General features: G+C 37.1%; 1 protein-coding gene across 1 annotated transcript in view; it reads right to left on the bottom strand.

Moving 5' to 3' along the window:
• CAPZA1 (capping actin protein of muscle Z-line subunit alpha 1) overlaps positions 1-25,532 on the bottom strand; it is a 47,465-nt gene that overhangs the window by 20,606 nt on the left and 1,327 nt on the right. Inside the window, exon 2 of the mRNA XM_067727286.1 lies at positions 3,457-3,520. Coding sequence (XP_067583387.1) covers positions 3,457-3,520 — 64 coding nt within the window. The remainder of the gene's footprint in view (positions 1-3,456; positions 3,521-25,532) is intronic.

The raw sequence follows: 25,532 nt of genomic DNA, 5'->3' as shown, positions 1-25,532 counted from the left end.
TCTTTCAGTCTTGGGAGGTTATAGCTTTCTAAGAATTTATCCATTTCTTCAAGGTTGTCCATTTTATTGGCATAGAGTTGCTTGTAGTAGACCCTTAGGATGCTTTGTATTTCTGTGGTGTCTGTTGTAACTTCTTTTTATTTTTAAAATTTATTTTATTTATTGATTTTGGGGGGGGGCTGTGTTGGGTCTTCCTTGCTGTGCGTGGACTTTCTCTAGTTGCGGTGCGTGGGGTCTACTCATTGCGGTAGCTTCTCTTGTTGCGAAGCACAGGCTCTAGGTGCATGGGCTTCAGTAGTTGTGGAGCATGGGCTTCAGTAGTTGTGGCTCACGGGCTTAGTTGCTCCGCGGCATGTGGGATCTTCCTGGACCAGGGCTTGAACCCGTGTCCCCTGCATTGGCAGGCGGATTCTTAACCACTGTTCCACCAGGGAAGCCCCTGTAACTTCTTTTTCATTTCTAATTTTATTGATTTGAGTCCTCTCCCTCTTTTTCTTGATGAGTCTGGCTAATGTTTAATCAATTTTGTTTATCTTCTCAGAGAACCAGCTTTTAGTTTTACTTATCTTTGCTATTGTTTTCTTTGTTTCTATTTCATTTATTTCTGATCTGATCTTTATGATTTCTTTCCTTCTACTAACTTTGGGCTTTGTTTCTTCTTCTTTCTCTCGTTCCTTTAGGTGTTAAGGTTAGATTGTTTATTTGAGATTTTTCTTGTTTGTTGAGGTAGGCTTGTATTGCTATCAACTTCCCTCTTAGAACTGCTTTTGCTGTATCCCATAGGTTTTGGATCGTTGTGTTTTCGTTGTAATTTGTCTCTAGTTATTTTTTGATTTCCTCTTTGAGTTCTTCAGTAATCTCTTGGTTATTTAGTAACGTATTGTTTAGCCTCCATGTGTTTGTGTTTTTTATGTTTTTTTCCCTGTAATTGATTTCTAATCTCATATCGTTGTGGTTGGGAAAGATGCTGGATATGATTTCAATTTTCTTAAATTTACCAAGGCTTGATTTGTGACCCAAGATGTGATCAGTCCTGGAGAATGTTCCTTGTGCACTGGAGAAGAGAGTGTAATCTGCTGTTTTTGGATGGAATGTCCTATAAATATCAATTGAATCTGTCTGGTCTATTGTGTCATTTAAAGCTTCTGTTTCCTTATTAATTTTCTGTCTGGATGATCTGTCCATTGGTGTAAGTGAGGTGTTAAAGTCCCCCACTGTTACTGTGTTACTGTCAATTTCCTCTTTTATAGCTGTTAGCATTTGCCTTAGGTATTGAGGTGCTCCTATGTTGGGTGTATATATATTTATAATTGTTATATCTTCTTCTCAGATTGATCCCTTGATCATTACGTAGTGTCCTTCCTTGTCTCTTGTAACATTCTTTATTTTAAAGTCTATTTTATCTGATATGAGTATTGCTACTCCAGCTTTCTTTTGATTTCCATTTGCATGGAGTATCTTTTTCCATCCCCTCACTTTGTCTGTATGTGTCCCTAGGTCTGAAGTGGGTCTCTTGTAGACAGCATATATATAGGTCTTGTTTTTGTATCCATTCAGCGAGCCTGTGTCTTTTGGCTGGAGTATTTAATCCATTCACGTTTAAAGTAATTACCAATATGTATGTTCCTATTACCATTTTCTTTATTGTTATGGGTTTGTTTTTGTAGGTCCTTTTCTTCTCTTGTGTTTCCCACTTAGAGAAGTTGATTTAGCATTTGTTGTAGAGCTGGTTTGGTGGTGCTGAATTCTCTTAGCTTTTGCTTGTCTATAAAGCTTTTGATTTCTCCATCAAATGTGAATGAGATCCTTGCTGGGCAGATTAATCTTGGTTGTAAGTTCTTCCCTTTCATCTCTTTAAATATATCATGCCACTCCCTTCTGGCTTGTAGAGTCTGTGCTGAGAAATCAGCTGTTAACCTTATGGGAGTTCCCTTGTATGCTATTTTTTGTTTTTCCCTTGTTGCTTTCAATAATTTTTCTTTGTCTTTAATTTTTATCAATTTGATTACTATGTGTCTTGGCGTGTTTCTCCTTGGGTTTATCCTGCCTGGAAATCTCTGCACTTCTTGGACTTGGGTGGCTATTTCCTTTCCCATGTTAGGGAAGTTTCCGACTATAATCTCTTCAAATATATTGTCAGGTCCTTTCTCTCTCTCTTCTCCTTCTGGGATCCCTATAATGCAAATGTTGTTGCGTTTAATGCTGTCCCGGAGGTGTCTTAGGCTGTCTTCATTTCTTTTCATTCTTTTTTCTGTTCTGCAGCAGTGAATTTCACCATTCTGTCTTCAGGTCACTTATCCGTTCTTCTGCCTCAGTTATTCTGCTATTGATTCCTTCTAGTGTAGTTTTCATTTCAGTTATTGTATTGTTCGTCTCTGTTTGTTTGTTCTTTAATTCTTCTAGGTCTTTGTTAAACATTTCTTGCATCTTCTTGATCTTTGTCCCCATTCTTTTTCCGAGGTCCTGGATCATCTTCACTATCATTATTCTAAATTCTTTTTCTGTAAGATTGCCTATCTCCACTTTATTTAGTTGTTTTTCTGGGGTTTTATCTTGTTCCCTCATCTGGTACGAAGTCCTCTGCCCTTTCATTTTGTCTGTGTTTCTGTGAATGTAGTTTTCCTTCCACAGGCTTCCTTCCACAGAATTGTAGTCTATACGTTCTATTATATGATATTTTAAGCAGGTAACCTTCTAATGTAAAACTAGAATTTCAAAATAAATGTTTGCTAAAATGAACCAAGATGCACAAAGATTATGATTTTACTTAAGGGGAATTTTAAGATGAAATTTGTAACTTAAAATAGGATTATGATGATTGATATTAACACGTTATAATGCCTCATTTACATTTTTCATTCTGTAAGTTGTGTTAACATAGTAAATAGAATGGAAGATTGTAAATATATAGGAATAGTGGTTCCCAAATTGGCTGTGACTCAGAATCACCTGGAGAACTTGATAAAACAGATTGCCCATTCTACCCCAGATCTAACGAATGAGAATCTTAAGAGGATAACATTGGAATCTGTATATTTAACAAGCTTCCCAGATACAGTCAGTTCAGCCCCAGTGGCTCTAGAAAATGTCCTATGCTATGGCACTTCCTGAGTAAAAGCACTGAAGAGATTTAAGCTATATTTTATAATGATATAAAACAATTAAACATTGTTTCTACATTTATCAGTATTAAATTACTTTAAATCTTTTCTCCCATAAGATAGGTACCCTAATGTATGGGTTAAGAGCATGCTTTTGACTCAGACCTGGGTTTGAATCCTTGCTCTGATACTTACCAGCTGGGTGATATGGGCTAAATTATTTTAACCTTTTTGAATTTTGATTTCCTTAGCTATATCTATAATGTTATAAGGATTAAAAGAGATAGCAAACTCAATAAGTGCTCGTATGTGATTAAGGAGGGTTTAAAATAACTACGTACGAATCTTTACTCACCGTTGAACACTTCATTAAATTCCCCTGGGGGTGCGTGAGTGATGAATTTAGCAGCTATGCGTACCTAAACAGAAATACAATTTTTAGTAAAAGAATTATGAAGAGTAGCATATAAGAGGGGAAGGAGAAGAGTAGCATATAAGAGAGGAAGGAATTAACAGATAACAAAATTTTTATCACATCCCTTGAAATATAATTTCCTGTTTAAACCTTACAAACGTTTAGGAGCCTTCAGATATTCTTTTCACAAAACATCTCAAAGTGTTTATTATCAATACAGATTTGTTCTAATTTGGGGATACACATGCTGCTTTAATTTTGAATTTTTCTTTTTAAAAAGCTAAATGATCAATTTTTGGTCAAAATATACTGCAGTCGGGGGCTTCCCTGGTGGCGCAGTGGTTGAGCGTCCGCCTGCAGATGCTAGGGACACGGGTTCGTGCCCCGGTCCGGGAGGATCCCACATGCCGCGGAGCGGCTGGGCCCGTGAGCCATGGCCGCTGAGCCTGCGCGCCCGGAGCCTGTGCTCCGCAACGGGAGGGGCCGCAGCAGTGAAAGGCCCTTGTACCGCAAAAAAAAAAAAAAAAAAAAAAATATATATATATATATATATATATACTGCAGTCACAAAAAGAGAAAGGTATGATCCTATTTCATTTATGAACACCAGCAAAACTAAATAAAATATTAGCTAATTGGTATTATGCCAATTTGTGTTTATGGTGTTTATCCCAATGCAAGAATGATTCAATACTAATAAATCAATGTAACTTACAAATTAAAAGCAAAACCTTGTGATAATGCTGGAAAAAAGACAAAATTCAACACCCATCCAAATATCATAAAACAATAACAAAACTACTAGTTTTTAGTATAATAAACTTCCTTAACTTTATAAAGCGTTATCTACTAAAATTTTACGGCTTATTCAATAATGATGAAACATGAGCAGTGTCACTAATTTTAAAAGCAAGACAAATATGACTCCTGTCACCTAAACTATTCAGCACTGTACTAAAGGTCCTAAAAATGCCATGGAAAATATTTCTTTTGTTATTCATTCTGATTCCCTCCCCTGCCCACTACTGTCAATCTGTTTCTGGGCCTCTGATTAGAGATGGATGCTGAAATGTTATTATCTAACCTGCATAACTAATTTTTCCTCCTGTTTTACCTTTTTTGTCATTTTATGCCTTGTGTAGCGAGAATTCCTCAGCTCCATTTTTCAACTCACTAACATGCTCTTCAGCTGTGCCCATTTTGTTTTCAGACAATTATTTTAACTGTTCTATTTTTAATTTCCAAGACTTTTTTTATTTCTTGTGTGTGCAATAATCTCTTCAGTCTCCTTGCGGTTATTAACTATACTTATTTTAAAGTCTTGTTTTATTGACTGCTTCTTAAGAATTTAGATATACTGTTTGTTGAGTTTGGTGCCTCTCTTTCATGGTACTGGTTTTCCACAAATGTTTGTTGCTCCTCTTTGAATTCAATTTAGTTTGCCTGTTCTGTTTACTTGAAGCATGTCTCCTTGATTGTAGGGGAGGGAAAGAGTAGACTTGCTGCCGAGAATGTGTGAGCAGATTACCTTCTGAGTGAGCCTCCTAAGGCCACAGGCTCCCTGGGGCACTGCCCTGCCTCTCTGCTCCCAGTGCTCATTCTCATTGCTATATTCTGAGGACAAATACTATTCGTCTGCAGCTTAGCCCAAATGGGAATGAAAGGAGGAGCCAAGTGGTCCAGTAAGTTTAGAGAACAATTCCCCAACTAATCCACTCCAAGACTGTTCTGAGTTCTTCCCTTCTTGCTCCTTAAATAGATATCCTCCCATGACACTACTTAAACTATTACTAATTTATTTCTCTTCCCATTCCACTTTTTCCTACTTTTTCATTTTAAAAGTTTTGGCATAAAAGGTAAGGTAAAACCATGTACTCAGTCTGCCATACAAATCAGTCTCTCATCTCTCATCAAGTAAAATATGAAATACAAAGAATATACAAACCTATATTGAAGGAAAAAAACAATTTGGAATATCATTTAGCTATATCTGTATCTCTACATATGTAATAATGATGTTAGCAATGTTAACATGACTGACCTAAAATGGGTCTCTCAGTATAATTCTAACACACTATGAGAGAAAGGACACTGAAAATTCTGATGTGATGAGTATAAAGATGATCAACTCACTGATGAGGGGCAAAGAGGAACATGGTATATCTGACAATAAACTGAGCTCTACTTTCCAGATAGGCATCCTCTGTTGACTTCTTCCATTTCCTTCAAACAACTTTAAGTTCTTATTGACCCAGTCAAATTAAGGTTATCATCAAAGTCAAACCATTCTTAAGGGGGAAAAAAAAAGACTTTTAAGAATCTTTGGAAAATAAAGCTGGGATTGAGAAGAGAATTAGAAAAAGATAGAAATACTTTACAACTTTAGAATCCCTAGGTTTATATGGAAGATCTTATGTGACTTTGCTCTGATTCTAAAAAGAGTAAAAGAAAAGCTGCTCCATAGCCAAACTTACCTTTTCAGTCAAGAAAGGCCTACCGATTCATGGAACAAGGCAGAATGGAAACCTGGATTCTAATTACTGGCTCTGTTGGTCCAGTAACTAACTAGATTTGTGATTCTGGAAACATTGCTAACCTTTTTTGGTTCTGAGTTTCCTCATAATAATCCTACTCCTAAAAGAGATTAGGAGATCTGCAAAATTTCTTTGAGCTATAAAATTCTGTATGACTTCTAAAGAGAAGACAAAACTTTTATGTGGACCATCAGGAAGCAAGTATGAGGAATCTATATCACAAACACCTTAGGATATTCTTATGCACATACAGTTTGAGAACCCTAATGTGACAGGGTAATTGTCACTAATATATTATTTTTCTGGGATGAAAACTGGTGGAGATTAAGAGGAAATATTCCATAAAGCTCTTAAATTAACTGAGCAACAAAAATAAAAAGAGGGGTTCTAATTAGGAAGTAAGAAATGCTGCTCAACTCATGAGAATTATATTACACAGGACTAATAGTTCCAATATGGATTTCCAACTGTGTATATCTGCTCTGGCATGTACACTTAATCATATTACTGTACTTGTCAACTGTTGGTGTCAATCGCTTATTTAAGAAATTAGCAAACCTATTTTGAATAGCAAACCTATTTTTTTAGTCTATTTGTGGCAAGTCTGTTGAGCAGCTATGGTCTATCCCACTTTCTGTCAAGGTGCATGTCCCATAATCCTTACATAATTATGAAACTCCCCTCGGTCAAGCAAAATTAAGTGTGTGTAATTCAAAAATATATTCATATACTACCGCAAAAGCAATTTCCCTTAAAAGAAAAAAGCCACAGCCATATTTTACATACTACTTATTAACGTTTGAATGCATAAAAGTTACCAAATTGAAAGTTCAAGTTACTAATATTTATGAAACTATCCACAAATTTTCAAAAGTTATAAAATCTGATGGAATTTCCATAATTGAAAAACAGTCATTTGGATAATGGATGAAATGACTCTGCATGTAAAAAAGTAGCAGTTTGGGCTTCCCTGGTGGCGCAGTGGTTGAGAGTCCGCCTGCCGATGCAGGGGACACGGGTTCGTGCCCCGGTCTGGGAAGATCCCACATGCTGCGGAGTGGCTGGGTCTGTGAGCCATGGACGCTGAGACTGTGCGTCTGGAGCCTGTGCTCCGCAACGGGAGAGGCCACAACAGGGAGAGGCCACAACAGTGAGAGGCCCGCATACCGCAAAAAAAAAAAAAGTAGCAGTTCATCCATTCAGCAAACATTTACTGAGCAGCTAGGAAGAGAAGAGTCAGTAAATAAAGATTAAATACTGAATAAGACATTGTCACTATTCTCAAAGGATCTGTCACCTAGATAGTAATATAGAAAACATTAAAAGGCACAATGAGGCACAAAGGAAGGTGCAATCAACTCTACATTACGTATATAAGGAGGGGTTGGGGTGACCTTCAAAGGTAGTGATGTTTGAGCTGGATTGGAGGATGAGTAGATACCAAGGACAGCATTCCCCGTGGAGGGAACAATATGTACAAACTAAGACAACACAGCATAACAAACTGAATGGAGATATTTAAAAGATCTGCATAATGTAAAACAATGTTACTTTTTCTACTGATTCTTTCTGCATTTTCAAAAAAAAAGTTTTTTAAAAAACACTAACCATTTATGTTAATATGCAATAAATTTATCATTATATTAAAATGAATTGTTTTAAAAATCTGTAAGTTTTAATATCTAATATAATACATACAAGCCACATAAATAAAAACTCAATTTCTTGGAATTCCCTGGCAGTCCAGTGGTTAGGACTCCGTGCTTCCACTGCAGGGGGCACGGGTTCAATCCCTGGTCAGGGAACTAAGATCTCACATGCCACATGGTGCAGCCAAAAAAAAAGAAAACAAAAAAGCTAACCAACCAACCAACAAAAACCAAAACTCAATTTCTATGAAAAAACTAAGTAGAAAAGATAAATGCACCTCTATATTCATTGAAGCATTATTTACAATAGCCAGGATATGGAAGTAACCTAGATGAATGGATAATGATGTGATGTGGTGTGTGTGTGTGTACACATATATATGCAATGGAATATTAGCCATAAAAAAGAATGAAAACTTGCCATTTGCAACAACATGAATGGACCTAGAGGGTATTATGCTAAGTGAAATAAGTCAGACAAAGAAAGACAAATACTATATAATTTCACTCATATGTGGAACCTAAAAAACAACTCAGAAAGAGTAACAGATACAGAGAACAAACAGGTGGTTGTCAGAAGGGAGGGGGTGGGGGGAGGAAAGAAATAGGTGAGGGAGATTAAGAGGTACAATTTCCAGTTGCAAAATAAATGAGTGACTGGTATGAAATGTACAGTGTGGGGAATATAATCAATAACTATTAAGGGTTATAGTTCATGCACAATCTTTATATGGTGACATACCATAACTAGATTTATTGTGGTAATCATTTTGAAATGTACAGAAATATCAAACCACTACACTGTATAACACGAACTAACATAGTGTTGTAGGTTAATTATACTTCAAAAACAAACTCATAGAAAAAGAATTCAGATTTGTGGTTACCAGAGACAGGGGTGGGGAAAGAGGGTCAAAAGGTACAAACTTCCAGTTATAAGATAAATAAGTACTAGGGATGTAATGTACAAAATGATAAATATAGTTAACACTGCTGTATTTTATATATGAAAGCTGTTGAGAGAGTAGGTCCTAAGAGTTCTCACCGTAAGCAAACTTTTTTTTTAAACTATTTATTTACTTTTGTATCTATGAGATGATGGATGTTCACTAAACTTACCATGATAATCATTTCATGATGTATGTAAGTCAAATCATATGCTGTACACCTTAAACTCATAGCGCTGTATGTCAATAAAACTGGGGGAAAAAACAACCAGATTTCTAAGAGTGTAAATGGGTCCTGAAAGCGAAAGAGTTTGAGAAGTGTTCTATCTGTTAACATGGGTTGATATTTATCATGCTGTTGAGTGAAAAGGGCTGCAAAATGATGTATTCCTGTTTTTTTTTAAGTATATATATTTACATATATGTATAGCTACTAACTTTTAACTGGGACTACCTCTGATAGAAGTATTACAAGATACTTTTCATCTATTTTTTGGCTTATCTCTATGTTCAAAAAGTTGTACAAGGAATATAAATTATTTGTATGAAAAAAATTTTTAAAAGCAGAAAAGGGGCATGCCAACATTCCCCATACAATAAATAATTTTTAGAAAATTATCTGAGAATATCAAGAACCAGAGAAATGTCCAATTAAAGAAACCAAAACATCTAGATTTTAAATGAAAGTGGGGAGATTTGAAGATATATACACTTGGCAAGGGTGAAGTTCTAAATGAGCAGTTAAAAGAAATGTAGTTATCATTAGATGCCAACATGGGGTCCTAAAACACTGTCATGGTTGGACTTCCCTGGTGGCACAGTGGTTAAGAATCCGCCTGCCAATGCAGAGGACACAGGTTCGATCCCTGGTCCAGGAAGATCCCACATGCTGTGGAGCAACTAGGCCCCTGCACCATGACTACCAAGCCCACATGCTGCAACTACTGAAGCCCGTGCACCTAAAGCCCGTGCTCTGCAACAAGAGAAGCCGCTGCAGGGAGAAGCCCGCGCATGGCGACAAAGATCCAACACAGCCAGAAATAAAAACAAACCAAAAAAACACTGTCATGGTCAACAGTCCCCATGTTACCTTCTGAGAGTTAGTAAAAAAGATGGATTACAGTCCACCCTCTGTATTTATGGGTTCTGCATCCAAGGATTGAAGATATTCAGAGGAAAAAAAAAATTCCATAAAGTTCCAAAAGTCAAAACTTGAATCTGCCATACACTAGCAACTATTTACATAGCACTTACATTGTATTAGGCATTACAAGTAATCTAGAGATGATTTAAAATATATGGCAGGGGCTTCCCTGGTGGCGCAGTGGTTGAGAGTCCGCCTGACGATGCAGGGGACGCGGGTTCGTGCCCCGGTCCGGGAAGATCCCACATGTCACGGAGCGGCTGGGCCCGTGAGCCATGGCCGCTGAGCCTGCGTGTCCGGAGCCTGTGCTCTGCAATGGGAGAGGCCACAACAGTGAGAGGCCCGCGTACCACAAAAAAAAAAAAAGAAAAAGAAAAAAATATATATGGCAGGATGTGCGTAAGTTATACGCAAATACTGGACCATTTTATGTAAGGGACTTGAGCATCCTCAGATTTTGACATCTTCGGGGGTCCCTGAACCAATCCCCCTCCATGGGATGACCATACTTAGTATTAGATAAACATCTGACAGTCTTTGAAGACAGGCTTTGAAGTGTTAAGTTGATTTGTCACTATAATAATACCATAAAAATACATTGAAGGAATACCTGTAATAGAAATTGTAATGATATATTTATATAATCACTTTAAAATCTAAAGTGTGCTCCATGGTCTTTTACAATTTGGTTCACCGTCTCATTCTCCTACTGTTTAGCTCCTAGACCTATAGCTACACTCCCACCTCAGGGCTACTGCAATTTTTATTCCTTTTGCCAGAAATGCTCTTCTATCAGAGAGTTCACTTCCCTCTTCATTCAAGTCTCTGTTCAAATATCACCTACTAAAGTACCCTTCTCTGACTTCCATAAATTAGCTACTGTACCCTCCACACCCTTCATAATTCTTGCCCCTTACCTGCTTTAAATTTCTTCAAGGAACTTGCCACCACTGAACATATACTTATTTTTACTGCTCAACACCTCCAAAAGAATTCCAAGAGCACAGAGCAGGGGTCTGCAAACTGCTAAAGTAAAGGGCCAGACAGTAAATATTTTACGGCTGTGTGGGCCACATGATCTCTGTCCCAACTGTACACTAATGAGCATAATTGTGTTCCAGTAAGACTTTGTTTTTTAACTGAGGTACAATTGACAAATAAAGTTATAAGATACTTAAAGTGTACGATGTGATGATTTTGATATACATACACTTATACAGTGTGAAAGGATTACCCTCATTGAGTTAATTAACACATTAGACACTGCAATTTGTATTTCATGTAATTTTCACATCATGAAATATTCTTCTTTTGATCTTTTTTCTAACCATTCAAAATACATTTGCTGTTAGGCCATATAAAAACAGGCAGTGGACCAGATCTGCCAACTCCTAGCATATAGCATAAGAACTTGTTATGTTTGTTCATTGCTGTATACCTAGGACTGAGACCTGGCACAAGCTAGGAATGTAAATGAATGAATACTATTTTATTGTTTACAAAACTCTTTCATAACCTCTCTTTTGATCTTAAAACAGCTTGTTAAAAATAGGCAGGGAAGAGACTATTATCCCTACTGTAAATGAAGGAACAGGTTCAGAAGTGCCTTGTCCAAGGTCACATACGTACAAAGGGGTGGCACTGAACTAGACAATCATCTGTACTATGCAGTACTAATAGGTATTAAAATTCAGGAGGATTATCTATAGTGTGGTCTGATGGATTTGGCCTAGCCCTTTTACAATTTTGTTTTTAAACCTGGAATTGAGACAAAGCTTTCCTTGTGAAAGCTGCAGTTGTCACAAAGTTGGGAGGGGTAAATCAAATGATAAATAACAACTTTAAAAGTCAAAATTTTATCATCCAGCTTCAAAACTGGGTCAAAACTAACAAGATGAAATTTAACAGAGGTAAACAAAATCACTGGCACAAGCAAAAGGGGAAAGAGAAATGGCTAAGCAGCTAGTGACTGCAAAAATATTTTTGCTGCAATACAAATGAGGGATGACACAGTAACAGTAATTTAGTCAATCATTCTCAAGATTGGGATGGGGAAAGAAAGGTGACAGCAGGTATATCCCATGGAGGGGAGGCATGTAGCCCCCCTCCTAATTGAGAATCACTGATATGGATGTTTTAGTTGAACAAAAACTTCACTCTGCTTAAAAAAAAAAGTCCCTATTTCATAAAGTAACAGGTTCATTGTACATAGCATTCATATGATAGTGTCTGCGGTAAAGGGTATATAACTCCATATATATTTTAAAGGGGGAGTAACTCAAGCCTCATACACAATTCTACCCCTTCATATATTTAAATATTCCAAAAATGTTAATTTCATGGAATGCACTGTATTATGTTTCTAACCTAAATAGGGGCAATTTAAAGTCTGTAAGTATCAATGAAAGATAAGTTTTCTTAGATTTCAGTTTCTTCCCATTTTTCTTATCCTCTTACCTCTCCAAAAAGGAAAATAAAGTAAAATACTCAATCCTTACAGTATTCAAAATTTCATTTTTATATTACTAATATCTGTACTGAAGTTTAAAAATGAAACTGAGAAAGTAATATATCCCATTGTTCCCTAGAAACTGCTTAATTTTGTAATTTTGTTAATTTTAGTAAGAAATTTTAGAAAATGTAGTCGAAAAATAAATTTACAAAATTTTTATAAAACTCAAATCTTTTTTTTTTGTCATGCAGCTGCGCCACGCAGCTTGTGGGATCTTCGTTCCCTGACCAGGGATTGAACCCAGGCCCTAGGCAATGAAAGCACCGAATCCTAACCGCTGGACCTCCGGGGAATTCCTTTAAATAATCTTTTAATAACAGACCCCACACATTTCAACATTACATCTATTCATAACTACCTTTAAAATAGTTTCCTTAACAAAAGAATTTGAAGTTGAATATTTAACAACTGCAGCTCTTTGTGAATTCTTGGTAGATAATTCCAGACAGGCAAGGAAGAAATCTTTCACTAGATAATATCCATATTCCAATTATCAGCAAGGCCCAGGTCAGTTTATACTGCCTAAATTTTGTATACTTCATGAGCCAAATCTCTGCCAGCAAGGTATCTATGAAAATCTTTATCTCCCTCATTAGTGTATTAAAGACTTCACTTCTGGGCCTTTACTCACACTGTCCTTGAGTTTGTGCCTCTCTCATCTTTGCCTGTCTAAATCACTCCTATTTTCCAAGGTTGGGGAATCTGTTTCTTTCAAAGATATATTCCCCATTACTTAAAGTCTCAAGAATCCTCTGTTACTTCTACCATACTTTGAACATTTATCATAGCACCTAAAATATAACTGCTGTTGACAATTAGTTCTATAGGTACCATTCTGTTCCCAAAGACTTAAGTTTTCTTTGGGCAAACTGCCTTGCTTTCTTTTTTTATCCTATACAGGGTCTAGCAAAGTAAACGGCACATAGGCAATTAGTAAATGTTTACAAAATCCCTTTTGAATAAGATGACACTAAGGAAGTGTGCTTAGCTTTTAAGATTATTATGAGGTACTATGGCAAAATGGAAAGATAAAGACTCTGGAGTTGGACAGACCTGGATTTGAATTTCAGTCTCTTAATCTCTTTGAATCACAGCCTCTCCCTAAAGTGGGATAGTATCTACTTCTTAGAATTGCTGTGAAGGTTAAGTAAGATAATATATGTCAAGTCTTTGGCAAAATATTTAAAATATAATATGGAGGCTCAGTAAATGTCAGTTATTATTAAGCGGTCACACCAAGATAATTGCTGCTTTAAATTATTAAACTGAACAAAGCCTTCAAATTATTGAGAAAATAATTCCTCTCTTCCAGAAGTTCTTTGGGTCCTAGTCACCTAATATTCTCCATCATTACAATCTTCATCAACTATAAATATCAACAACTTCTTTTTGACCAAAAAAAGTTTTTCAAAGTGACTCTACTCTGCTTCCCTTTATTTTTTTTATTTTTTAAATATTTATTTATTTTGGCTGTGCCAGGGCTCAGCTGTGGCATGCGGGATCTTTAGTTGCCATGCAGACTTCTTAGTTGCAGCATGCACGCAGGATCTAGCTCCTGACCGGGGATCGAACCTGGGCTCCCTGCATTGGGAGTGTAGAATCTTACCCACTGGACCACCAGTTAAGTCCCTCTGCTTCCCTTTAAATTGATAATACATCTTTTCAAAGTTTACTCATGTTTTCAACTAGGCTATACTTCAAAAAAATAGTTGTAAATTGTGCTTTCATAAATATTTATTTTACTTTTTTTTATTCTACATCATTCCAGAAGTATTCAAGGATAAGCAGTTGCATTCCTCCTCCAGAAAGAGATAATACCTTATTCTTATCCTGGTAAGAAAGTTCTATTTGCATGGAATTCAATGTTATTTCTTAAGACAGTTTTTCCTATTTGAAGATATTTAGGATGTTACTGCTGTTATTATTATTATTATGTATTTTAAGACTATTTTTTCTAAGAGCAGTTTTAGGTTCACAACAACATTGAGAGGAACATACAGAAATTTCCCATTTACTCTGTCCCCCCATGTGCACAGTCTCCATTATTAAAATCCCCACCAGAGCGGTACATTTGTTACAAATGATGAACTTACACTGACACATCTTTATCACCCAAAGCCCGTAACTTACATTAGGGTTCACTCTTTGTGGTGCACACTCTATGGATTTGGACAAATGTATGACATGTATCCACCATTACAGTACCATACAGAGTATTCTCACTGCCCTAAAAAACCTCTGTGCTTTGCCCATTCATCTCACTCTCCCCCTAGGATGCTATTTGTTTGTTTGTTTGTTTTAAAATACATCTTGCCTTAGTGTAGTTCATTTTTTTGGTCTGCTTCTAAGGCTTTCAGTATATCAACAATAAACTGCCTGGGGCAATAATTTAATAGATGGTTCCAAGCTGCTGACATGCATGTATTTCAGTATCAAACTAGCTCTAGAATTCCAGTTTCAGTGCCTTTATCAAACAAAATCCCTGCTGGCAGAGAGTTCCCAGAGGCTAGTGAGAATTTAATTTGGGGCTATAATTTCAGAAAAAAATACATTTTCAGTGATCTCCAAGGCCATATGGAATAAAAGGTTTCACTTAATAAACTTACTGTTAGCTATGTTTTTTTAAATTCCAAATAAGCTAAATATTATTTTCCCAGTTTAGACCTGGAGATATTATAAAGATTCAGAATGCAATTAGGGGACTTCCCTGGCAGTCCAGTGATTAAGACTCTGCACTCTCACTGCCAAGGGCCAGGGTTCAATCCCTGGTCAGGGAAACTAAGTTCTTGCAAGCCCTGTGGCGTGGCCAAAAAAATAAATAAAATTTTAGATGTATATATTGATAGTTTATTTTGATTTATCATTATCAGTAAGGCCTAAGGTTTAAAAAGCATAGATATGTCTAAATTAGAATCAACATTATAAAAAAGATGGCGACACTTCCAAATAATTTGTTTTATGTATACTCTTTTAAAAGCCATTTCAAGTATTTCTTAGAAACTGTTCTATTAGTAACCACTTATAAGTTTTGTCAGATATAGACAAACAGGTAGTGAAGGCAGGCAAGTTTAAGTAGAGCAATTTCATTTCTAAAAAATCTACCAATGCTAAGGAAAACAGCTTGAAGATTTATTAAAGTAATAATATAACACACACGGAGTGCCAAAGACTTTCTCCTTGTCCAAACTTTAGTTAGGCTTCTCTGAGCCCTCTTCTCAGTTAGGTCTTTTATCTTGGCCCCATCCTGTCTATGGCCTGCATAGCCCAGTCTTAGCAAGAACCCTGCTCTCAGTTTAAAGAGAATTCCCCCACTCTTGATATCTGATCAAGTTCCTTGTCCCCAACTTTTGATGTATAAGTCCTCGACCTTCTGTTAGCAAGAATCCTTCTACCCCTGATGTCTCCTGTTAGTAATTTTCCACCTACTGACCCGCTCACTTGCTTGTTGGCTATTCATGCCCAGCAGTCTTTGCTTATTTAGACCTGAACTCAATCTCTCTCCCCTAATACAAAAGTATTGAATAAAGTCTTCTTATCATTTTAACAAGTGTCAGATTAATCTTCTTTAACAGTAGTCAGCATTGTATTTTACGGTGTATAACAGTATATAAAAACAACATACTTAACCATAAAATTTACATTTAAGAACCAAAAAATAGCTCCTATTTTGTTTTTTAGTTATCTTTCCCAACCATTCCCTTTTAATTTACAACTTCTCTATGCACCGAGTTAGAAGGAAATCATTCCTCAGTCCTCACTCTGGACTATCCTAATATAATACATCCAAAATGTAGGTAAAAAGATTTCCAAGTATATATCTTTAGTGTTCATTTAGAAGTTCAAAGTGTCAAAGCCTTAAGTCAAAAAAAAAAAGTACTGGCTCAATCTCAGTAAAGATAAAAAAGCTGTCTGATCTTAAATGCAAAACAGCATTGATATACGTATGAAAGGAGGGAAAGGACCCTATTTGGCTTAATTAGAGGATTTACCTAAATGTCTAGATCAAGAACTGAGGAAATATAAAAGTCTGAGATATAGTGTTCTAATGGGTTAGAAAAAAGGACTAAAGTGAGTGAAAAGATCACAAAAGCGACTTGTTAAAATATACATTCTCACCCCCAATCCTAGGAGAGTGGGCAGATAGGTAAAAAGTTCCAAGGGGCCAGATACAATGAGTATTGTTTTGGAAATAATCAGGACCAAATTAAGAAATCAGGGGAAAATCCACCCAAACGCCTTGAGATTCACATGCCAGAAAGCAATGATGCAAATGCCAAGTCCAAACAGGCAGAGTTCAGCAGTGAGGGCCCATGCTGGCTTGGAAACAGATGCAGTGGGAAGAAGCATTTTGCTTTTAAGATCTGGTGCATATCTGGCACATTATGGTATTTCTAACTTAAAGGTATATCTTTTTACCAAATTTATTTTTTTTCCCAAAATCATTGGAAGTCAGATCTGGTTTCACATGCAGCTTCAGCACTTAATTACTTGGGTCTTAGTTTCTTCATCTGTGAGTATAATACCTGCTCATATATCTAGCACTACTTTAAGAATCCAATGAGGTAACATGAGACGGACTTAGACATAGTAGATACTTAACTTTCTTTCCCTAAGCAAATGCCTAGATGTTATTGAATCTTTGTGTTTACCAATTTGTTCATTCACTCAAAACAAAACAAACTATACTTTATCGGGTCCCAGGCACTGAGGTGAGCTGAGTACTAAAGATAAAGACAAAAAGGAGAATGGCAGGGACTTCCCTGGTAGTCCAGTGGGTAAGACCCTGAGCTCCCAATGCAGGGGGCCTGGGTCCGATCCCTGGTCGGGGGACTAGATCCCGCATGCCGCAACTAAGACCCGGCGTGGCCAAAAAAAATAAAATAAAATAAAAAAGGAGAATTGCAAAAGAAGTAAGCCAACAAATTCCCTTTTGCCTTAAGCCTTGGTTCTGAAGAAGCTATACAATTAGAACCACCTGGGGAGCCTTAAAATTACTGATGTCTGGGTTCCACCCACAGAGCTTCTGATGTAATAGACCTGGGGTAGAGCTTGGGCACCAGAATTTTTAAAAGCTTCCTAGGGTGATTCTCATGTGCTGTCAAGGTTGAAAGCCACTACCTTAAGCTAATACTAAGTGCAAATCTTCACAGTGGATACAAATAACATAAGACAAGCATACAGTCAACATCCTGGCTTTTCAAATCTTTGTATACTTTACCACTGTTAGCAAAACAACTTATACAAACAATAGCCCTCAGTAAAGATGTGTCAATCATTTAAAAATAACTAATTCAAAGCACCAAAACTGCCAAATGAGTATTATAGACAATATACAACATGGAACTTTTAGGAAGGAGATGGATATGGGTTGGGCTGGTTAAAGACAACTACAGGGAAGGGGATCTAAGCTGGGCTCTACAAAGTGCTTTAAATAGTAGGGGGGGTGGGAGAAAGAGGGAGGGCATTACAAATAAGGGAACTGGTAAGAATAAAAAAAGGTAGGGAAAAAACAGTGTTTTGTAAGCTGACCAGTTTGGCAGAAACAGATTTATTTGGAGATAATAAAAGCGAAAGGAAGAGTAAAATGAGTCAGATGGCAGTAGTTACGCTAACAACAATTCTGGTTTTATTCTGAAGGTAATGGAGAACTGCCAAAGCCTTCTGTGTGGGAAGTTCCATTAACAAAAATTAATCTGGAAGTACTGGAGTCCTCAATATGGCTTCGCAAAACTTGGAAATTAGTCTGCCCTCTAAGAGTTAGTTAACTATGAAATTAAGAATACTATCCAACATATATACACTACCAAATGTAAAATAGCTAGTGGGAAGCAGCCGCATAGCACAGGGAGATGAGCTCGGTGCTTTGTGACCACCTAGAGGGGTGGGATAGGGAGGGTGGGAGGGAAGGAGACGCAAGAGGGAAGAGATATGGGAACATATGTATATGTATAACTGATTCACTTTGTTATGAAGCAGAAACTAACACACCATTGTAAAGCAATTATACTCCAATAAAGATGTTAAAAAAAAAAAACTATCCAAGCAAGATTCATTCACTCATTCGTTCAACAAATATCTGAAGGCCTACTATGAAGGCACTGTTTTAGGCAATGGTGATTCAACAGTATATGGTCCTTACAGAGCTTACATCATAGTGGGTAGAGAGAAAATAGATAAGATTTTTTAAATATTTATTTTATTTATGATCATTTATTTTTGGCTGCATTGGGTCTTTGTTGCTGTGCATGGGCTTTCTCTAATTGTGGCAAGCGGGGGCTACACGGGCTTCTTATTGTGGTGGCTTCTCGTGTTGCAGAGCACGGGCTCTAGGCGCACAGGCTTCAGTAGTTGTGGCATGTGGGCTCAGCAGTTGTGGCTCGCAGGTTCTAGAGAGCAGGCTCAGTAGCTGTGATGCATGGGCTTAGTTACTCCGCGGCATGTGGGATCTTCCCGGACCAGGGCTCGAACCCATGTCCCCTGCATTGGCAGGTGGATTCTTAACAACTGTGCCACCAGGGAAGCCCAACAATAGATGAGATTAAACAACTAAACTACATGGTATGCTAGCTAGTGATAAATGCTAAGGAGTAATAATAAAGCAGGGAAAGAGGATATAAAATGGTAGATTGGAACTGGACAGGATGATCACAGAGGGCTTCACTGAGAAGGTAATTTCTGATTAAATATCTGAAGGAAGTGAGGGATATAGAAGGAAGAGAACTCCAAAGGACAGATCAAATGCAAAGACCCATTAAGTGAGGATGTGTGGCTAGAGAGGACCAGGGGAGAATAGGTAGGCGATAAGGTCAGAGACATAAGTGGTAAAGAGGTAAATCCCAGATCATGTAGGGACTTGTAGTCAGAGTAAAAACTTTTATTCTGAAAAAGATGGGAAGCCACTGGAGGATTCTGAGCAGAGGAGTGACATATTCTGACTTACATTTTTTAACCAGATCACTCTGGGTGTTTCATTGAGGACACACTGCCTATGGAGAGACAAAAGCAGAAGCAGGGAGACCAGAGAGGCCAGTGCAATAATCTACATGAGAAATCATGGTGGCTTCTTCCAGAGTGGTTGAAATAGGGGTATGATGAGAAACAGCCAAGTTCTAGGTATGTTTTGAAGGCACAGCCTATAGGATTTGCTAATAGACAGTATGTGTATTGTGAGAGAAGCAGGAATCAAAGATGACACTAAACTTTTTGGCCTGAGCAACTAAAGAATGAAGGTGCCATTAACTAAGAGGGTAAAGACTGCAGGAGAAACTGCAATATGCAAAATTTTGATATATAATGACTTCCTTCCAGCCTTGTAAAATTTGTCTAGAGAAAGAAAGTCCACTGCTGTTAAAAGTTAGAAGGTGCACTACGCAAAGATCTGACTTGGTCTTGGTGCTGGATATATATCCCTACTATGGAGGAAAACACCATTAAAATGTTAGACTGTATAGTTAACATCTCTGGTTCTGACTCCATGCTTAAACTGAGAAAATTATAATTTGATTTCCTATGTATCTGATCTACTTGAAAAAAGGAATCTAAGCCCTCCTGTATTTATTAAATTAGTTGCTATCCTCCTTTAAACACTAGTTTCATCAGCCTAGCTAATATGAATTTGTTCCTTACTATCCTGATGAATCAAGCTTCTGAACTTAACAGGCAGAGGATTATGATATGAATGGTGGTTCTCAAGTTGCACAATAATTATTGGGAAGCTTATTAAAAATAGATTCCTGAGCACTGGTCCCCCCAAATTCTGATTCAGCTGGTCTAGGAAAGAACCCAGAAATCTTGCTTTTGAAAGAAACACATAAGCAATTCTGCTGTAGGCAATAATGTTCTGAGGTTCTTAAGAAGACAAACAGTGCTCTTCTGAAGTCATGTTTCTCAATACCTTCAGTTTATAACACATTTTAAATACTAGAATTCTTAGTGGCATATTTGTAGAAGCTCAAAAGAGCACTATGCAAATTTGGTAGAATTTTTTCCCCCTCGCTGCGGGATCTTAGTTCCTGGACCAGGGATTGAACACTGGCCCATGGCAGTGAAAGTGCAGAGTCCTAATCACTGGACCGCCAGGGCATCCCCCAAATTTGGTAGTAATTATAATGCAGTCATGACCAGAAAATATCAATATTTCAGTGTCTATACAAGCATCCACATCACTATACCATTAAACTTGACTGCAGTTTAGGATTATGTCATTATTTCAGTAGAATTGTTTGCTATCTCAATTCACTACCTACTATCTACTCAAAGGAATCAAAGTGAGTAAAGGCACAGGTCTGGAAGTAGATTACCAGCAGACTGCATCTGCTCTACTATTACTAGTTCTGGACACTTGGTTATATATTTTTTAACCTGAAATGTGCCTCAGTTTACTCAACTTAAAATGGGGTAAGCAGCCTATGGGGATATTTTGAGATGAATACATTTTAATGCATAAAGTATCTAGCACATTATAAGCACTTAAATGTAACCTAGATGCAAAACAAAGAATTCACAAGGCAAAGTTCTCTCATGTTCCAATAAACCCACCACCTTTCTTTAGTGCAGCCTGGTATCATGCTGTCTTCCTGTTTATACATTATATATATCACAACATACATGTCAAATGATCCACTCAACTGAACATTCCATCTCCAGAGACACTGCCCTAACAATATACATGTGCAGTTATAGCAAAGATAAATTTTACATGCTGCTCAAAATTTAGTAGTATGAAGATGGTAAATCAGTGAAAATATAGAAAGAAAAGGGGAGGCTGGAGGCAAAGAGAACAATTAAGAATGTTGTTAAAAATAATCCAAGCATAAAAAAAGGTCCTGTATGAAGAAAATGGTAATAGGAATGTGGACAGGTTAGACATATTGTTCAATGAAAAGTATACCTACCTATTTGAAAATAATAAAATAGAAATAAATACATAAAATAAAATAGAAAAGAAGCTGGTAACATTGGCTGCCGCTCAAGGGAACTGGGTGGCTGGAAAATAGGTGGGAGGGGACTTTTTACTCATGTCCTTTCCTACCATTTTAAGCATGTGATTATAGTTCCTATATTCTCAAAATAATTTTTTAAAAAAGACTAATGCAAATGGAGGAAGAGAACCTAATGATAGGAAGAAGAATTTACAGGACTGAAATACTAATTGAACATGAGAGGAGAGGTTAAGGATGAAAAAAGATGATGGCAGTGTTCCGACCCTATGTGACTAAAAGAGAATAATGGTGGGATGAGCAGAAATGCAGAGGTTGGCAGGAGGTTCTGATAAAGGGAGAAGGGAAAATAATAGTAAGTACATATTAAAATTATCACCTAGTTCAGAAATCCATAAGTAGTCAAACTGTCTATCAAAAATTATCATGACTAGGCTTCCCTGGTGGCGCAGTGGTTGAGAGTCCGCCTGCTGATGCAGGGGACACGGGTTCATGCCCCGGTCCGGGAGGATCCCACATGCCACAGAGCGGCTAGGCCCGTGAGCCATGGCCGCTGAGCCTGCGCGTCTGGAGCCTGTGCTCCGCAACGGGAGAGGCCACAACAGTGAGAGGCCCGCGTACTGAAAAAAAAAAAAAAAAAAAAAAAAAATTATCACGACTAGTTTCCCCTATCCAGGGTTTTTATTTTCAGGAGCTGATCCATAAAAGGACTTTAACTTTTTAATTTTTTTCAAAAAGATGAAGGAGTTTTCTGGAGACAGAAAAGAACAATGACACCTGATCCTACAGTGTGTGTTTTTCTGAGCTCTAAAGGAGAGAACTTATAGAAGATGAAGGAAATACTTTTATTAGGGGTTTTTCAAGGTTCAAACTATACATAGTCGGCCCTCTGTATCCACGGATGCCGAAACAGAAGGCTGACTGTACGACAACGTTTTATATAAGGGACTTGAGCATCCGCGGATTTTGGTATGGGGGGGCGTGGGTCCTGGAACCACTACCCCACAGATACCTAGGGACAACAGTATACATACTGATTTTGATACGCAATAAGGCTTCGGAACTTTATGGAATTTATTAGGAAAATGCTCCCAGGGGATCAAATGTTCTTAGCAGTGCCATGACAGAGCACCAGTAACGGCAGTAGATGCTCAGGCACAATGAATGCTGGAAGAGGCACCCAGAGTGTGGACACATTCTTGAACACAAGAAATACCTACAGATTACCAGAAATAACTGGGGAGGGAGAATGAGGGAGCATGAGCTGGGGAAATATAAGAATGAATGAACCTGTGATTGATTGGTCTCTTTCATACCAATAGCTTGTGCCTACACTATGTACCTGGTAGTATGCTAGGCACTAGATAAAAAGACTTGCTTGCAGTAACCAAGAATTTCACAGGTTCGTTATGGGGCAAATGTGCCAAAGTAAACAATGACAGAAACTCCTGGAACATTTTAATGTTTCAGTTTCTTAGAGTTGTGTGTGTGTTTTTTTTTTAATTAGAGTTTGAAAAAGTTCATTAAACTTTGTTCAGTCAGTCTGATCCAATTTCCCTTACCTATTTTAGAAGAAAACTTTCGAGGCCCACAGAGGTATGTGAATTTTCAAAAATCACACTGGTGACCAAAAGCATAGCAAGGAGAGGCCAAATCTCCTGAGGCTCAGAATCATTCCTTCCCACTACCCCACAATACCTCATTTATAATTCATTAAATGGATGACTCTATTCTGATTTCTTCATTCACGGATACATGTTAAAAACAGTATAGTGAAAAAAGCATGGCTTCTGAATTAGACCAACCTGGGGTCTGAATTTTTTGACAAATTACACTGCTTTGCTTAGCATTAAGGCTGGTCCTAATAAAACAGCTAGATGTTCTAGAAGAAATTATAATGAACCTACGCTCCTCACCGAAGATTGGCATCTGAGTTTGTACCTGCTTAGGCTTTATGCTCCTGTCCAAGGATTTTGTAACAGATCATATGAATACTACTCAGCAAAGCTAACAGAAGAGAAGATTTAAAAATGGTAGTATTAATTCTAGTCAACGACTTATCACAAAATAGCCATGGCAATTAAGCTTTAGGGTTTATTTCGCCCTGTAAGGGTAATAACTCACCTACTAAATTAAAGGGGTAACACATAATCAAGGAAATCCACTTTAAAAGTATAAATATTTTTCATAAGCTCTAACAGAGCCCTCAAATTTCAGTATCTATTTACAACATTTTCCACATCTCTCCTAAATAATTTTGATAAACCCATTTCTCAAAAAGTGCCTTAAAGATGGTATTGTCTAAACTAAAAGCAAAGGGATCCATTTTTCAGTTATGGTACTTTTGAAGTTGTACACAAATATTCTACTAGCTAGGCTGAAGGGAAAAAAATGTGCTATTAGCACTTTTTTCAGCCCTAAAATTCAGTCTGCATTTATGTTTTAAAAATGCTGAATCATGAAATAAAGGAAACAGTCAGTACAAAGAATCCAAACACATAGTTCACCTCATACCTCAAGTTTCCTAATTATGGCATCTTTTCATTTTGGAACCAAGTAACTGAAAAGTCTAAGTAACTAGAGGAGTAGAGCTCATTCTCAGAAACTGAACTTGAAGATAAAACTAAAAGTAGTTATTTCTGCAAGTTATTATACTTTCAACTTCCTGTTTTATTTAGGCAGCTCATCATGACCATTTCAGGTAACAATGTAGAAGTTAAAAAAACCAACTTCCTCTTTATAAAGTGATAAAAACTTCAGCAGTGGGCTTCCCTGGTGGCACAGTGGTTGGGAGTCCGCCTGCCGATGCAGGGGACACGGCTTCGTGCCCCGGTCTGGGAGGATCCCTCGTGCCACGGAGCGGCTGGTCCCGTGAGCTGAGGCCGCTGAGCCTGCGCGTCCGGAGCCTGTGCTCCGCAAGCGGTGAGAGGCCCGCGTACCGCAAAAAAAATAACAAAAAACAAAAAAACTTCAGCAGTTGGTTATGAGAATGGTTGATCTTACTAGCTTTTATAGAAATACTTGCAAGGAAACCAGAGACCATCACCACCAAATTCACCTCTGGGTTCACTGCTTTCAGAAAATGTAACAAAGATAAAAAGCAGTATTAAAATATATTTGGCATGACACACGTGTTAAAAAAAATCAAATCAAATGCAGTTGAGGTCTTAGTTAAAATTAAAAAAAAAATGAAAACTTCACGGTTCCTTCGAGGAAGAGTCAATATACAAACTAAGCCTGAAAATATCTTGTTTGTAATAGTGCCTTGGTTATGAAAGTTTTGTACAAGAATCTCGCTTAAGGGTCACTTATTGTTTATGAATGCTAAGACATTCATATCAACAAGTCTTTTTGGAAAAATACTTTTTCAATTCTTGAATTCAGTTAAAAGGCATCAGAAGCCTGGAGGAAAAGGGGTCAAGGTAGGTATAAAACTGAAGGAGAATTTAAGTAATCTTACAAGTCAAAGCCCTTTCTTTTTACTTATTGATCCACAACAGAGAAATACAGATCACTTCATCTCTGGGAATAAAAATCTAACAAAATTTCAGTAATCCCAAATCATAACGATTTATTATATGAGTTTTTTTATATCAGCTATTCTTAATTATCTCACTAATGAAAACAATGTAGTTAATCTAAAACCTGTTCACTGAATATAAAATTCATCAACATTTTTTGGCAGTAGATTTACCTTACTAATTATGATTTGCTTGCTTTGTCATTATTAAAATTAAACAGCAAAAGAAGTATGCTGGGATATGAGAAAACTGGTCAGAGATCTGCTATTACAAAATCAAGGCTGTTAATGTTACTAATTTGAACACTGTCAATACCCAAAGACATCTTTACACTTTGAAATACATATTTTCCCCCCAAGTTTAATTAGAAAGGCATTCTACCCCTGTGTCAAAAACAAAAACCCAACACTGGTAAACTTCAAAGTTTATTACCTTAAATTCTTAGTGAAATTTTGCTGTAACAGTATTTTTGCTTAAAGTGAGAGGACCATCAGTTGGGCTAACAAATGTTTTGTTATCCCATGATTTTCACTGTAACTTAATTTCATGTGAATCATAACTGTTTGCCTTAGAATAAACATTTTATTATAGTTTTCTCTCTAGCATAAGTTCATATACAGTGTAAAATGCCCTTTCCCCCCAAATCTTATACATTTATGAGAATCAATTTCCAAGTATGAGAAAATCTAATGCTGAAGAGTTGTTCAACGGCATGTGAATATTTAGCACATTCTTCAGCGTTTCAAAATGGCATGGCATATGTATATCAA

Source organism: Pseudorca crassidens, chromosome 2 (genome assembly GCF_039906515.1).
Source record: "Pseudorca crassidens isolate mPseCra1 chromosome 2, mPseCra1.hap1, whole genome shotgun sequence".
Lineage (NCBI taxonomy): Eukaryota > Metazoa > Chordata > Mammalia > Artiodactyla > Delphinidae > Pseudorca > Pseudorca crassidens.
This window is presented reverse-complemented; position numbering and strand designations above follow the sequence as displayed.